The 17,677-nt window shown below is 41.0% G+C and overlaps 1 protein-coding gene across 10 annotated transcripts in view; it reads right to left on the bottom strand.

Annotated features, from left to right (window-relative positions):
* NEDD4L (NEDD4 like E3 ubiquitin protein ligase) overlaps positions 1-17,677 on the bottom strand; it is a 433,261-nt gene that overhangs the window by 63,851 nt on the left and 351,733 nt on the right. For all 10 annotated transcript variants that reach the window (XM_061615405.1, XM_061615386.1, XM_061615324.1 and 7 more), the window contains 3 exons: positions 14,606-14,772; positions 7,033-7,165; positions 4,468-4,644 (listed from right to left, as the gene is read on the bottom strand). In XM_061615405.1, coding sequence (XP_061471389.1) covers positions 4,468-4,644; positions 7,033-7,165; positions 14,606-14,772 — 477 coding nt within the window. The remainder of the gene's footprint in view (positions 1-4,467; positions 4,645-7,032; positions 7,166-14,605; positions 14,773-17,677) is intronic.

Here is a 17,677-nt window from a genome sequence, read left to right as displayed (position 1 = left end):
GGAGGCTAGAAGATAAATATAGTATTTGATGGGATATTTGTTCTGGATGCTATTCAACAAAATTGTGGTGAGACATGATGAGGAAAATATGGAAATACTTTCATGACTTTGGGAGAACTATGTACATTGCTTTGAGTCCTTGGCATATGAATATAATGTATAAATAAATACCTTGCATATTCACATACAGCATTTGAGAAATGGAACCTTGTTTTATTCCCAACGTAGAATAACTTAAGTTTTAGCTAGCTAACTTAAGTTTAAAAGTGATTTTCTCAGGGGAATAATTTATAAGCTTCACAGATATCTTAAATAAAGGTTCACTGCAGTACAGCTGGTGGAATTTTTTTTTTTTAAAAAAAATCCAGTTCTAATAGAAAAGCCTTAAGAGAAAAATAATCAATACTCTAGAAAAACATTTCTGTTGTGGATCTGTACTCTCTTCTTAGCATTGGCATTTCCCTATTTTTTTTTCCAGAACAGCCAATGCACAACAAATAAATCCATGCACAAAGGAATTCGGACCAGAATGCAGAAAGTTTTGAAGCAAACCAGAATGCACACATCTCCGCCCACTTGTGTTTCCTGAAAGATGGAAGATGTTGGAGGGGTAAAAGCTCCATACTGACAGGTTTGAAGTAGTATCAGCACTCTGTCTCCCTCCCACAACCGTTGGTTTTCTAAAGGAGGAGAGGAACAGCTCCTTCTTGCAAAGTTCTCACTATAATCATGGTGTAGACATCTGGCCTGTAATTTAGATGTCTGATGTGCCTTAAGGACCCCCAAGTCACAGGGAACGGTGGGGATAAGGAGGGCTACCTTGGGGAGCTGTGGCCATATCCTAGAATCTTGAGTCTAGAGCAGCGTTTCCCAACTAGTGGGCCACTAGATGTTGTTGGACCACAATTCCCATCTTTCCTGACCATTGGCAATACTGGCTGAGGCTGATGGGAGTTGTGGTCCAACAACATCTGGTGGCCCACTAGTTGGGAAAGGCAGGTCTAGAGCAAGAGTGGGGAATCTTAGGCCCAGGGCCAAATGTGCCCTCCAGGCCTCTGGCTCTTGTGACTCTTACCAGGCCATGTGACCTCACCAGCCCTGCTCTGTCCCCTCCTTAACTGCTTTTGCCTGGCTAGAATTTGCCTGGATGGAGAGAGAGAGAGAGAGAGAATGTAGAACCTTCGACTTCTGTATGACTGGTATGCAGCCTACTGTACAAAGGTAGGGTCACATGTACTGCCCTGCCAGTTTTCACCTTTGGCTCTGCCCACCACTGGCACGAGGGCCAAGAATCATAGAATAGTAGTTGGAAGGGGCCTACAAGGCCATCAAGTCCAACTCTCTGCTTAATGCAGGAATCCAACTTAAAGCATACCCGACAGGTGGTTGTCCAGCTGCCTCTTGAATGCCTCCAGTGTTGGAGAGCCCTCCACCTCCCTAGGTCATTGGTTCCATTGTCGTACCTCTCTAACAGGAAGTTTTTCCTGATGTTCAGCCAAAATCTGGCTTCCTGCAACTTGAGCCCATTATTCTGTGTCCTGTACTCTGGAATGAGTGAGAAGAGATTCTGGCCCTCCTCAGTGTGGCAACCTTTCAAGTACTTGAAGAGTTCTATCATATCTCCCCTCCTCTTCTCAAGGCTAAACATGCCCTGTTCTTTCAGACTCTCCTCATAGGGATTTGTTTCTAGTCCACTGATCATCCTTGTTGCCCTCCTCTGAACCTGTTCTAGTTTGTTTGCATCCTTCTTAAAGTGCGGTGTCCAGAACTGGATGCTGTACTCAAGATGAGGCCTAACCAGTGCTGAATAGAGGGGAAACAATACTTCACACAATTTGGAAACTATACGTCTGTTGTTGTTGTTGTTGTTATGTGCCTCCAAGTCAACTGCGACTTATGGCGACCCTATAAATCAGTGACCTCCAAGATGCAGCCTACAACAGCATTTGCCCTTTGCAGCCGGCACATTGCACTGTTGGCTCATGTTCAGCTTGTGATCAACAGTAATTCGAAGATACTTCTTGCATGTAGTATAGCTCAGCCATGTATCCCTCATCTTATAACTGTGCATTTGGTTTCTTTTTCCTAAATGTAGAACTTTGCACTTATCCCTGTTAAATTTCATTCTGCTGTTTTCAGCCGAATGCTCCAGCCCATCAAGATCACTTTGAATTTTGTTTCTGTCCTTCAAGGTATTAGTTATTCCAATTACTCCTCATCCAAGTCATTAATAAAAATGTTGAAGAGCACATGGCCCACAACTGAGCCATGCAGTACGCCGCTTGTTACCTCCCCCCACTTTGAGAAGGAACCATTAATAAGCACTCTTTGAGTATGATTCTGTAGCCAGCTGTGAATCCAACTGATGGTAGTTCCATCCAGCCCACATTTAGCTAGCCTGCTAATCAGAATATCATGGGACACTTTGTCAAAAGCTTTGCTGAAGTCAAGATACATTATGTGTCCACAGCATTTCCACATTCTACCAGGGAGGTTACCCGATCAAAAAATGAGATAGGAATGAAAAGGTTACCCATGAGGGAATGCGACCCTTGAGTTGAAAAATGTTCCTTGCTCTTGGCTGAGTAACCAGCACAGCCTGAAGCACTCTAGCTGTGGCACTCTCTGCCTAGGCGTTTATGTTTAGGCCTCTTTTTCCAAAGCCAGCTTTCTTTATCAAAGGAAGCCTGCCTCATTACTGTTCATAGAGCTGGCGAGGGTTTTCTAAGAAAACTTCCTGACAGCAGCTCCTGCCACAGATAGTTCTCTCATTCTCTTGTCTCCCGCCATAGGAGAAGACAGGATGGGAGTGAAGGAAGCAGGATGGTGCCCACTAAACATGATTCAGGGTGCTCCTCCAAGCCATACCTTTATGTTGGTGGGATTAACAATGCTAGAATGATCACTGAAAATTCTAAGACATATTGAAAAGACTGTTTACAATGTGTGTGCACTCTATATTTACCTCACCATGCCAAGAATTCTGAGGTAGGCCTCTGTGGGTTATATTTTATCAATATATTTTTAGAGAAGACTCATTATCTGACACAGGTGAATATTACTAATGATGTAATTATTTCAGACAGGTTGTCTGTCATTCAGAAATTATTAAGCCACTTTGACAGGTTTGTTAAATTCATGTGAAAACCAAATCACATGTTCTGCATGAACAACAAAAATGCATGATAGGCTTATCACATCCCCATGTGCTTCCATTTGAAGGGACATAGCATTGACCTGATTAGAAGAACTGCCTGCAAACGATTCACGCATTTGAGGCAAGCCTGCAATAGCCACAGTGATCATGCAAGAAATGCATCATGTGAACCCACCAGTATTTCACCTATGTACAATATCAGAAACAGTTAATTGAAAGCATTTTCTGTGCATGAATATAAATGACTGTAACTGCCTCTTAATGGAATCAAGCATATGAATCACTATTTCAACAGGACTTAATTGCCCAATAATATTCAAGTAATCTAAGTTTTTATTTGTCTCAGGGCCCAATAAGCATATTTGCTGAATAGAAACCTTCCTATATTTAGTTTTCCTTATCTCCTTAACAATAAAAAGGCAAGCTGATAAGATGTCCCATTAAACTGTAGTATGCTTAGTTTGCTATGTAACACTCAGTATCTGCATCCTTTTTCAAATGAAATAAAATGAAGTGACCTAGCAGTCAGTGATATCGTCACCCCGCCAATATGCATATTAGCCCATTAAATACAACTGTTGAGTTAAAGGAACAATTACAAAGCTCCTAACACAGTGGCATATCACTCCCAATCACAAATTATCCACTTATATCCTGTGAACATTTGAACCCACAGACTTCAACTTATATCTATATATGACAATATAATAAAATGTCTATATGAGTATAATTTTTAAGGATCTTTCATTTGGCTATCTGTTTGCTAACATAGCAGCAAGTATTTTTTAAAAGGGCAAATTCCACTTGGTGCTTTACATATTTATCCCCATGAAGCATTTTTACAATGTCTACCATCTCTGTAGCTATTTATTAGAAAAAACTATTAAAAGATACACTTAAAAAGAATGGAGCATCTCTTCCACATAAAGTTTACAAAAGACAAATCTAATATATACAGCCCAATCCTAAGTATGTTTACTTGGAGGTCCATTAGAGCTAGCAGGATTTGCTTCCAAGTTTGCATCCTTAGGATTGCAGCTAAACAGCACATTTACTGAATTCAATGGAATTTGCACCCAAGTAAATACACACAGAACACCAACCTTGCCGTATTGTAGAGTGGTTTAATTAAAGAGGGTGCACACATTCAACAAGTTTTCAATTCTGTGCTTGAGTACAAGTCAGCAGCTAGTTGAAAACTGAATATCCCAACCTCTTAACCTGAGTATCTTAACATCCCTTTTCTTACAACCTTTTGTAAGAATTTAAGCAGTTAAACAGGTAGTATCATATGTACTAAGGTGACTTACAATCATAGAAGAGAGTTGTTCCCCATTTGAATCAGGAGTGATTTGAAGTCTTCTGTTCAGTTCGTCAGACAGCTCCTGAGGACTGGTCCGAGATATGGGCGAAGCAGGTGGGGGTGGCAAGGAAAGGCTCAAGGAATCGCCACTTGCATTCACTTCTTCTGAAATGGTTTCCCAAGGCTGTCGAAAAGGAAAGCGCCTATGGTAAATTTGTAAAAAAGCAAGCTTCCCTGCCATAAGTCCCTAAACAGCCATTCTGAGCAATGTGTACGGTCTCAGCTGGGCTGCTTATCAAATGGACTTAGAGGACCAATATGTACTTTTAAGTCTCCCTAAAACATGATTAGCATTTGATAATCAGCTTTGCTCTTAACATACTGTACTGTGAACTTTATATGGGGTGGGGAGTGAAGCTGGCAGGTAGCAGAAAGAACAATGATGAAATTCCAGAACAATGCCCCCAAAGCACTGAGATTTTAAAAAGGAAAGGAGGTGCTGCTGTAGAAGCCATGCACACTTCTCCCATGCCCATAAGTGGAAAATCAGTAGGCAGCAGGACTCCTGCTTTTGTTTACTGATTGACCTGAGCATTACTGAAGGATTAACTTTTGTTTTTGAGAAGCAGAGGTGGTGCTTCCCATGCAATATATTCTGTTGGGACCATAAAACATGCCATGAGTCCACCTGAACGGATCTCTTGCTTTTCACTTTATTTGCCCAACTGAATAATAGCCAGTTCTTCTTTATTTGAGCCCAAACCCACAAGCTTACATTTAGAACCCTTACCTCAAAGGGATTTAAAAGTTATCAAAATTAAGTTAGCAAAACCCAAAGCAGATTTAAAACACTGACCCAAGTTTACAGCCAGCCAGTAATGAAAACTAGTGGCCAGAAACCAGCAGCCCAAAAGCTGAATTTTAGAAACACAAGGCAATAAGAATTAAAATTAATCATTCAAGTCTTATTTTATCTAATAAAATACAATAATAGTTGATGAAAAGCAAACTCTTCTTACTATCAGCAGAAGTGGCAATGGTTTGCTCACTGCATCTTCCCTCACCCATCCCCTCAGCCTCCTGTGGGCTAAATGGATGTCTGATAGGTTGGCCATGAATGTTAGTGGAAGAGGCTGGAAATGTAGTGTGTCTTCTGAATCAATTTAAAACACACCACCTTTTCAACATACCAAAACAATAACAACAAAATCAGCTATAAATGAGGCTTCTGTAATTGATGTTGAAATGACTGGAAGAAATTAATATAAATCTGACTGAACAGTAGACAATTATTTTCAAAACATTAAAAAGGATTATCAAAATTATTCCAGATCTGCTGTTTATGAACAGCATACATTTAGTACTAGGAATCCTCAAGGCTGGTCAAATCCTAGGGTGATTTCCATTACGTATACTATGGAGTGGGGGGAAGAAACTGGATTAAATAACATTCATTTTAATTGTGTCTTATCGCCAATGTTATTATATGCACTATCCAATAGGCAAACATTAAAAAATGGTCACATCTATCCATTAGCATTAGCTGAGTTTTAACAGCATGATGAGGTTTCATTTTCATGAGTACACTTGCATAGCCGGAGATGGTCATTTTGCTAGTGATGGAAGTTGAAACTGGGGGAAAATGGTCTTGTGCACAACAGGACTTTGTGTCTCTGAAAACATACTTTTCATGATGGATTTCTGGCTGATATCGGTTCCATATGGTCTTGTGCACAACAGGACTTTGTGTCTCTGAAAACATACTTTTCATGATGGATTTCTGGCTGATATCGGTTCCATATGAGAAAGCAGGTTTCCTTGCAAGGTATATAACTTGCTGGACCAGAAATCAATGAGCTACCAGTTTATAAAGCATGAAATGGCTTGGGGCCCAAGTACCTAAAAGAGCGCCTTCTCCAGTGTCAACAAACTCGGACCCCACGATTGGCAGGTGAGGCCTTGCTGGTGAAGCTGCCATCGAGGGCAGCCCAGTTGGCAATGATCCATGGCAGGGTCTTTTTCAGTGGGGGTTCCCCATTTGTGGTATGCCCTCCATTCCTGCTTTCAGTGGAATGTGCACCTGAGAAGCAACTAGTTGTATCTGAATATCTTTTTAAGCACAACCAGAATTTGCAAAATATTTTTGAAAACCTATCCACAATCTGCTATTCTGACTGCAATCTGCATGCTTACTAAGAAATAAATCCCAAGTTCAACAGGGCTTATACCAAAGTAAGCATGCAGAGGATTTCAGCCTGCATCAAACAGGAAAACAGATACACCAAACACTAACATTCAAGTCTTATTCAGCTTATCTGTTGCTAAATTATATTTACCAGCCAAGGAAGTTCACTGGGGAGCAAGAATATATTAACAAACAACAAGGCTTTACAATGGGGGGAAAGTATGCATGTCCCCCGTTAAACCTCTTGCACTGTATCTTTCTAACCTTGCCTTTAACACACATTGTGTTAGGAAGCTTTAATTCTAAATAATTAAGTAATTTAAAAGGGATGTTCTGTAAAATCACGTAGGGCAACACTGAAAGGTCCATTTGAAGTCCTGCATATACCTCAGGTACCTCTCCACTCTCCAAAGGCTCTGGATCCAAATCTTCGCTAATGTGTCTCCTGGATCGAAACCTTCGGTGGGCCGCCTCTTGATTTATCTGCCTAATGTTGTTGTCCGATTCGGATGCCACATCCCTGAAATGTGGAGTTGACAAAAGAGTAATGAGTTGGGAGGAGGAATCATGAGCATCGTAAGCAGCAGTATTGCTAAATTAACACAATAAAAAGCACAATTTCAAGACTATAGACTCCTCTGTCTCTGATATTTATTAACAAAGATAACAAGTGAACAAGTGAACTTTTATTATTAACAAAGACAACAAGTGAACAATTATTTCCCTAGGTCTTGTTTAAAAAATTATCAGTCTGTACTCCAAAGCAAATAAAGCCTGCAACCAGTCTCAAACCAGCAGCTTAATTAAGGGCAAATTTCAGTTCTTACAGTAAGAAATGTCACAAACAAAGTCCATGTGGAAGCACATCCAGTAGTTAAGGTGCAGTACTTAACTGAATATAACCCTCTTGCTTTTGTTGATACCATTTTATTTACTGTGTAGCAACACTGGCCTGAGAGCGGTAGCAACTGGTGGCTCCATGTCAGTAGGGCAGGGGAATCAGTTCCGGGTTTTAGTCTGAACTTTCAATGAGCTGTCCAAGGTGCTTCAGCTGAAGCACCTTGAAAGTTTTGAGTAACACTTGGAGCAGATTTCACTGCCCTGCTGACATGAAGCCACCAGCTGTCATTGTCTGAGAGAAACATCTCAAGTGTTGGGCAAGGATACCCTAAGCTCCATTGCTTATTCTTCTCTCAGAGGAGACTGACAGAAAAAAAGCTTTTTAATTGTTCTACTGAAGGTTTAATTCATTGCCATCTATTTAATACAGAACTGATTCTAGACCACATGACTAGAGACCAGATGTGTTTCAACCTCAAAGGGGTTCTTCCTTAGCAGTCACGGAATATATAACATTCAATTTGTCACCAAAAGTTAGCCACTCAGTTGATCTACATGGATGAGGTGAGCAGACCAATCATATTCATAAAGTTATTTTTCGGCACACATGGTAATCTTGAAGCTGATGTGAAAAGATGATACTTTTCTACTACTGCCCAAGTTTTTAGGGCATTCTCCAGAAATCAGATGTTAGCTATCAACTACCTATTCAGTTTTACTGTTCTGTCCTTTTTGTGGGATTAAAACTGCATTTTATGTTTGTATACATTTTAGCAGTATTTTCCATACTTTTTTTCATTTTACCCAATTCTGTGTCTATGACTAAGTTTAGAGTCTGTGGTTTGTATATCTTTTTTTCTTTCCTGTAGTATTATTGATTACTTTATTAGATGATCCAACTTCAAGAACCCTACACTTCCAATATGCTAGTTCATATGTAAAAACCAAATGCAACCCAGAGTGTGCTTGTAACTATGACATGTAGTGGCAAAAGACAGTAAAACAAAAGGAGTTTGGAGCTAGAAATAACATGGTAGAAATTATAACTATAAATTCAAAGGAAAAACAAACACAACTTGCTGTATTTATGTCGTAGTGGGGAAAAAACTAACTGCTTGTCAAAAAACCAAAATTTAACAGGATGTTAAACACCTGATGCCAGTACAGCTCATATCCCCATTCAATTATGCATGACATTTGAAGTTAAGCTTTTTATATTTTTAGAAGGGCAATCATAAGAAATGCTTAAGTAATTTTCATCTGTGAACATAAAAAGGATTATTGGTCAGGCTGTGGATCTGAAGGAAAATGAAGACCAAAGAGCATTCTACAGAAATGAGAGATAATGTAATACAAATTCATAGATTAGGAAAAGGGTACAAAATAACATCCTAGTGAGCACAGTTGGATCAATAATTAGGAAGTGGAAGCTGCATCACGCAACCCAGGCACTGCCAATAAAAGGCTGTCCCTCAAAACTCAAACAAGAAGGAGACTTGTGAGAAAAGCCACAGAGAGGCCAACCATCACTTTGAAGAAGTTACAGAGTTCAGTGGCTGGGAGCGGAGTAATGATGCTCCAAGTCAACCATATCAAGAGCTCTACAAAACACTGGCCTGTACGGGAGGGTGGCAAGAAAGAAGTCGTTACTCAAAAAGTACCATCTGAAAGCACATCTGGAGTTTGCCAGAAAGCATGAGTGTGCCCTAGCTGAGATGTGGGAAAAGGTTTTGTGGATAGATGAGACCAAGACAGAGCTTTTTGGCCCAAACTCAAAGCGCCATGTGTGGAGCAAGCCTAGCACTGCTCATGACTCAAGACACTCCATCCCTACAGTGAAGTATGGTGGCAGCGTCATCATACTGTGGGGATGCTTCTCATCAGCAGGGACTGGGCATCTTGTTAAAATCGAAGGAAGAATGGATGGAGCAAAATACAGGGAAATACTGCAAGAGAACCTGCTTCAGCCCACTAAAAAACGGAGGCTTAGGAGGAAATTCACTTTTCAACAGGACAATGATCTCAAGCACAAGGCCAAAGCAACATTGGAGTGGTTCAAGAACAAAAAGGTGAACGGCCTACAGTTGCCCAAAGTCCTGATCTGAATCCCATTGAGAATCTGCAGCGCTCTTTGAAAATTGTGGTCCACAAGCATTGTCCAACCAACCTTAATGACCTGGAGCAAATCTGCCAAGAAGAATGGGCCAAAATCCCTCCGACACAGTGTGCAAAGCTGGTATATACCTACCAGACTTAAAGCTGTTATTGCAGTGAAAGGTGGCTCTGCCAAATATTAATGTGTGGGGGTTGAATACTTATGCAAGCAACATGTTTCAGTTTTTTATGTTTCTTACAAACATTTCCCAACATAAAACCAATGTCACCTTACAATAATTGATTTTGAGTTTCAGTGTTTCAAAATAAAATATCATGCAGAACGAAATTATAATGTACCATTTATAATTCATTAATTGAGGGCATTGGTCAGGGGTCTGATTACTTTTGCAAGGCACTGTAAATATGGGGTGGGCTACCATTTTTCCATGTAGCTACTGTGGAACTTTGAAAGAGCAGCTGTTGGGGCACAAGACCTTCCCCGTCACCACTGCCTTCATTTTTTAAAAAAATATTTTTATTTCAAAATAAAGTTAAAAATAAAGGCAACAAAAGGGAGGAATATACATAACAAGAGAAGAAGGTAACTAATTAAGGGGAAAAGGAAACTCTGATTACAGTTCTTAGTATATTATGTGTAAACTTGTGGGAGAATGAAAATAGACTAAGATTTATTCATTCATTTATTAAATTTATATCCTGCCCTTCCTCCCAAAGGAAAACGGCAGCAAACAACAAGCAATAAAACAATAAAAACATCTCTTAAACCATCTTAAATGCCTTTGTACAGTGGTGGCAACTACCACACAGGGGAAACATCAGAGAATGAGATGTGATAAATTCCAGTGTATAAACACAACTCTTAGAACTACAAGAGAAAATGTCCCCATGTCCTAAGGGGATAATCTTGTAATTCTTCAGTTTCATAGCACTGAAAAAATTCGGAAGTCTAATCAACAGAGTGAAGTATTATACAAACTAGGCAGGCTTCATTGCATGGAATTAAACTGAAATGTTGTGGGTGAGCCCATGATAAAGCAGCCTTAAATTAGATACTGTTGAAGCTCTTGTCACGCTGTGAAACAGCGAGGCGCATTGGACTCTTGACACAGTTGCCCCTGAGCACCCTCTCCACATTGTGGAGCCCGGTTTGCACCAAGGTACACCAGTGAACTAAGGGCAATGAAACAGGCTGGACGACGGCTAGAGCGCAAGTGGCAAAAGATGTGCTGTGGGGCTCATCAGGCACAAGTAAAACATCATAACTGTGCCTGCTGTGTGCAGTGAGGGCGGCGAAGTAGGCCCACTTCTCTGCCACCATCAGATCCTCAAATAGCTATCCAGTGGAGCTTTTCCGTGCTGTCAGGGGTCTGTTGACATCAACTCCAGGAAAAGGAGTTTTAGACCCTTCGGAGGTCTGTTTGCAAGGCGCTTTGTTTGCAAGGCACTTTGAGGGGACAGTTGCTTGCCTCCATAGCAATCTTGATGCCCCATCCACATCTACTGTAGTCCCCAGTGAGGTGGCCAGTGTAACGTCTGCTGTAACTTCTTGGGATCAGTTTCAGTTGATGAGGCCTGCTGATGTGGGCAAGGTGCTTGCGTTGATGCAGCCAGCAACGTGTCCTCTCAACCCTTGCCCTTCTTGGCTTATTAAGGCTTGATGAGGGGGGTTGACTGAGTGGATCCAAGGTGTGGTCAACACATCGTTGCAGGAGGGAGTGGTTCCAGCCGCTTTGAAAGAGGTAGTGATCTGACCACTCCTGAAAAAGCCCATCCTGGCCCATTGGTTTGTGACAACTACTGCTTAGTCGCAAATACCCCCTTTTTGGGTAGGGCGATTGAGAGGGTTGTGGCATAGCAATTGCAAGTACTCTCAAATGAAACAGTTTTATCTTGACTCATTCCAATCTGGGTTCAGGCCTGGTTATGGGACTGAATTGGCTTTGGTCACACTGATGAATGACCTTTATGGGAACAAGGACAGGGGGAGTGTGATCCTGTTACTTTTACTTGATCTCTAGATGGCTTTTGATACCATTGACCATGGTATCCTTCTGGGCCGACTCGGTGAGATGGGTACTGGAGGCACTGTTTTACAGTGGTTCCAATCCCATCTCCAGGGTTGTTTTCAGAGAATAGCATTGTGAGATTGTCTTTCGGTCCCCTGGCAGTTACACTGTGGGGTGCCACAAGGTACCATCTTGTCCCCCATGCTGTTTAACATCTATATGAAAGCCTTGGGAGCAGTCATCAGGAGATTTGGGGTGAGGCATCAGCAGTACAAGATGGAGATGCTGTGGACTGGTGGTTCCTGAGTTTGGATAATTGGTCAGTTGCCTGTTTTGGATGGGGTCGTACTCCGTCTGAAAGAGTAGTCTGGGGCTGCTGAATCCATCTTTGTCGCTGGAGGCCCAGGTAATCTCAGTGGCTAAGAGTGCCTTTTACCTGCTTTGGCTGGTAAGACAGCTGCATCTGTTTCTGGACCGGAATAGCCTCACCACTGCTGCCCATGCACTGGTAACCTCCAGGCTGGATTACTGTAATGCACTCTATATGAGGCTGCCCTTGAGGTTGGTCTGGAAGCTGCAGCTGGTGCAAAATGCAGCGGCAAAACTGTTCATTGGGGCAGGGTATCGCCAACATGTCACCCTGCTGCTGATAGAATTGCATTGGCTACCTATTAGCCATCGGGCTAAGTTCAAGGTTCTTGTTTTGGTGTACAAAGCCTTATACAGCTTGGGACCTGGATACCTGAAAGACCACCTTACCCCTTATACACCCAGTCGGTCGCTATGCTCTGCAGGTGAGGGCCTCCTGCAGATACCATCTTATCAGGAGGTCTGTTCCACACAACATAGGAAGTGGACCTTCAGTGTAGTGGCATCCACCGTTTGGAATTCCCTCTCCTTAAATATTAGACAGACTGTCTGTTATCTTCAGCACCTACTGAAGGCCTTCCTCTTTCAACAAGCCTTTTAAGTAGACTTTATCCCAGTCTGTGATGAAACTGCTTTTTAATATGTTTTTAAAGCTTTTTTTTTTTAAAATATGTTTTTAAAGCTGTTTTGTTTAAATGTGTTTTCAAGGATATTTTGTTGTAATATATTTTAAAGTCTGGTTTTTATGATGTTTTAGAGTGTTTTTAGTGCTTATGTTTGCTGCCCTGGACTCTACTGGGAGGAAGGACAGGATATAAATCTAACTAATAAAAAAACCAACAAATAGATAAATAAATAAATAAATAAAATTAACCTAAGAATCAGTGGGACTAATCCCCCATTTACACCATACATTTATTACACTTATATTACACTTTAAATAGTAATGTCTTCCCCCAAAGAATCCTGGGAAGTGTAGTTTGTGAAGGGTGCTGAGAGGTGTTAGGAGATCCCTATTCCCCCATAGAGCTACAATTTCTAGAGTTCTCTGGGAAGAGGGGCTGACTGTTAAACCACTCTGGCAAATGTAGCTCTGTCAGGGGAAAAGGAGTCTCCTAACAACTCTCAGTACCCCTCACAAACTATAGTTCCCAGGATTCTTTGGGGAAAGTCATTACTGTTTAATGTGGACTAACAACAGAATTAACGTATGGCGAGAATGTGCCCTAACTAAGAGTGTACAAGATTGCAGCCTTACAGATTCAGTAACGTTCATGACAGGTCCTGTTCAAAGTTTGTTGTTGTTATGTGCCTTCAAGTCGATTACGACTTATGGTGACCCTATGAATCAGTGACCTCCAAGAGCATCTGTCATGAACCACCCCGTTCAGATCTTGTAAGTTCAGGTCTGTGGCTTCCTTTATGGAATCAATCCATCTCTTTTTTTGGTCTTCCTCTTTTTCTACTTCCTTCTGTTTTTCCCAGCATTATTGTCTTTTCTAGTAAATCATGTCTTCTCATTATGTGTCCAAAGTATGATAACCTCAGTTTCATCATTTTAGCTTCTAGTGATAGTTCCGGTTTAATTTGTTCTGACACCCAATTATTTGTCTTTTTCGCAGTCCATGGTATTCGCAAAGCTCTCCTCCAAGACCACATTTCGAATGAGTTGATTTTTCTCTTATCCACTTTTTTCACTGTCCAACTTTCATACATCCATACATAGAGATCAGGAATACCATGGTCTGAATGATCCTGACTTTAGTGTTCAGTGATACATCTTGGCATCTGAGGGTCTTTTATAGTTCCTGTTCAAATATGCAGAGTCTAGAACCCTGGAAATTTAAAGACCTCTGGTTTAAGTCTATTTATATTAAATATATGCTATGTGGCAGTTGTATTGATTTCCAATAGGGCTCATTTCTTAATCATGTTTTGAATCACACAGTGGGAGCTCATGAACGTCAACAGGATTAACAGTCCAATTCTATGCATCTTTACTGAGAAGTAAAACTCGCTTGATAAAAATGGGATTCAATCTTAAAGTGTGTTTGGGATTGCAGCCTGCATATGATATTAAACCTTAGTAATTGTGTAACAATTGACATGCACAGGACACTATGGTTACCAGCTTTAGAACAATCTAGAATAGTAAATCAACTTCAAATAATGGGTTAATATTGCGGCTTGTTCCAAAGCAGATAACCATAGCTTCCTGGTTCAGAGGCAACAGAAAACTATGGTTAGAGGTCTACCGAATTTGTTTTTATTGTTCTTCCAAGAAAGGAGGAGGAAAAGGGTTCCATGCACGGACAAAATACTTGTTCATATCTTGGCTTATTAAACTGAGATAAAATTGTCCAAATCGGGTCTCTGTAAAATAATTACTATTTTTATAGATCCAGGATGTTACCATGTGGTGTGCTATTAAAATTGCTTAGGCAAGCAATCACCAATTTGAGACTCTGGAGTGACTATGAAGTTATGAACTTCAATTTTTGGACAGCCTTTTTGGAATTTTTGGAAATTCTTTAAAAAACCCATTTAGGGTTACAGGCTATCACCACATCTTGTGTCACTCAAGAAATTAAGTTAATTATATGGGGTGTGAAGAGGCGCACACTTACATCAAACTTGGTCGGTGCCACTGTGTTGACCTGTTGTTATGGTTGACATAGTAGGTACGGCCAAGATTGTCCACTTTTTCTTCCCATCCAGGAGGCAAAGGAGGTGGTGGTAACTCTTCTTGACGTTGAGAGGGAGAATCGTTGGAGTCTACCACTTCCCAGCCATGCTTTGAAAGGGGGGGGGAGGAGAAAACACACATTTATTTTTAAAAACATGTTTAAGTGTGTGCAATTTTAACTTCTTCTAGCACGACAGAAGGAAAGCAACAGGGCTTTCAGTTGTCAAAATTTCCCATAACAAAGTGGCAGCAAAACATGCTGCACTGTAGCAGTGACACAGCAAGCATTTGTTTGTGGTAAGCTGTTCTCCCAATACAGTAAACAAGGAGTGACTCCATCCCTGCCAAAGATCTCGCTTCCATGAAAGCTAGAATAAGAAGCAATGCCTCCTCACAAAGATGTAAGTGAGTGGGGAAGAACATGTTGAAGAAGGCACTCTGGGACCAGACTGGATAGCGTGCTAAAGGAAATTACCTGCACTTTGCACTGGGCCTGGAAGCATTTAGACAGTTAGTACAGTAGGGCCAGAAAAGAAGTGTTATTTTTTCTGGAGCCCATTTCCCAAGAGACAGGCTGAAGCACCCTTGCATTAAGCACTGCTTCCTAACAAGAGGACAGCCTTGTTGCGCAAAGCACATCTCACTAACTGAATACATGAGACGACTAAAGCAGTTCCCAGTTAAGACAGAGTGGCCAATGCAAAAGCACTTCTTTCCTTGATGAAAATCATTAAGCTTTGCAGAGTGAGTTTTTTCTGTTACTGTATTTCCCAAAAGTCAGAGCAACCACTAGGCAATTAGTGCTGCAAATAATAGTTCTATTCTGAAATGTGGCACAGCAAAACAGGAAGGAATTCTGAGCTTGCTTCATAAATCCCGGAATTGGTAGGTATTCAATTAAGTCTGAAAACAATGCTTCATTCTTGAGACCATTACTATGAATACAGACAGAAACAGCACATATCTGATTCATTCATCATATGATGATAAAAAGATCCCATTCCAATAGAAACCTATTCCAGCTCTCATAGCTGATTCATAAAACACTTTGAATGCATTACAATGAGGGTTGTTTGGATTGCAGTGAGTGATAAACCTACAGAACAACAGCCACCCTTCTGCTTTACCACTCACCCAATGCACAGCTTCACCATGCTGCAGCAAGGTTTCAAGAAAGCAGTTGCACTGTGAGCAGTGAGCAGATGACAGCTTTTCTGCAGATTTAATTCCCACTGCCACAGTAAAACATGTAGTATTTGCATGAACATGTAGGACTGCATGAACTTGACAATCCATTTCCAAAATTCTGTCTCTTGTCTACACCAGTGGAATTCTCTGCATTTGCTTTTTTCTATTATTCTTTTTCTAAAGATTTATATTCTGTACTATCGAAATTAAATAATGTTCCCAGGGCAGCTTACAATCATAATTACAAAGATATAAGCACATAATGAGATTGATTGATTGATTGTACTTATATACCGCCCCATAGCCAAAGCTCTCTGGGCGGTTTACAGTAACTAAAAACATTCAAACAAATATACAAATTTAAAAACACATCTTTTAAAAACAATTAAAAAATTTAAAACAATTTAAAATTTGGGGGGATTGTTTAGGCTCTGCTCTCACTGTAGCATGGTGAGATGGACTGACATAGTGGCAAAGCAAAAGTAGAAAGGAGGAAGCAATAGATTGAACAATTAGAGTGACCCATCTTTGCTGCATGGGTCACTTCCTATTTCACACAGAGAAATCGTTTTTAAATGTCTCTCCAGGCAAAAGGAGGGGCTGCCCTTAGAAAGAAAGAAATCCAATGAAACAGAACTGTGATTGGGTATTAGCAAGGACAGATGGGGAAAAAAGAGTACTTGCTCTTTCTAACTTCCATTTTACATAAAAGGAGGGGAGAGTGTTCTTGCACTCAGATCCTGCTTTTGGGCTTCCCAGAGGCACCTGGTTGGCCACTGTGAGAACAGGATGCTGGACTAGATGGGCCACTGGCCTGATCCAGCAGGCTCTTCTTATGTTGTTATTTTATTTAGTGTGAAATGCATTTTTACTGTGTAAAAAATCAGTATTTAAACAATTGCACTACTACTGATAACACATCAGTGGCACAAAAGAGAGAGAGTGCAAAAAATGCAGCAAAGACTTAGCAGAGCTTAACAAACATATCTCTCAACAGCTTAAAATCTAGATATGAGGAAATTCTATGCATCTTCTGTGGGGGACAATTTATTTTTTTATTTATTATTTCAATTTATATACCGCCCTTAGCAGAATAGCTCTCAGGGCGGTGAACAAACAAGATAAAATACAATATATCATAGTAAAAAATCACAAAAACATGTACAAACAAACAACAGAAAGCACAACAAAAACGAAATACAACACAAATTAAGAAGGATACATGTTAAAAGTAGAAAGATTAAGAAAATTAAAAGATTAAAATGCCTGGGAGCATAAAAAGGTCTTTACCTGGTGCCGGAAAGATAGAAGTGTAGGCGCCAGGCGTACCTCTTCGGGGAGGCTGTTCCACAACTCAGGGGCCACCACAGAAAAGGCCCTAGATCTAGTAACCACCCTCCGGGCTTCCCGATGAGCTGGTACCCGGAGGAGGGCCTTAGATTCTGAACGAAGTGAACGGGTAGGTTCATAGCGAGAGAGGCGTTCCACAAGGTATTGAGGTCCCACGCCGTGTAAGGCTTTATAGGTCAAAACCAGCACCTTGAATCTCGCCCGGAAGCAAATAGGGAGCCAGTGCAGACGCGCCAGAATAGGTGTTATATGCGAAGACCGACTGGTCCTCGTCAATAGTCTGGCAGCCGCGTTCTGCACCAGCTGAAGCTTCCGAACTGTCTTCAAGGGCAGCCCTACGTAGAGCGCATTACAGTAATCCAATCTTGAAGTTACCAGAGCATGAACAACGGAGGCGAGGTCGTCCCTGTCCAGATAGGGGCGTAGTTGGGCTACCAGATGAAGATGGTAAAATGCATTCCGTGCCACCGAGGCC

The sequence above is a fragment of the Rhineura floridana genome, chromosome 1 (assembly GCF_030035675.1).
Source record: "Rhineura floridana isolate rRhiFlo1 chromosome 1, rRhiFlo1.hap2, whole genome shotgun sequence".
NCBI lineage: Eukaryota > Metazoa > Chordata > Lepidosauria > Squamata > Rhineuridae > Rhineura > Rhineura floridana.
This window is presented reverse-complemented; position numbering and strand designations above follow the sequence as displayed.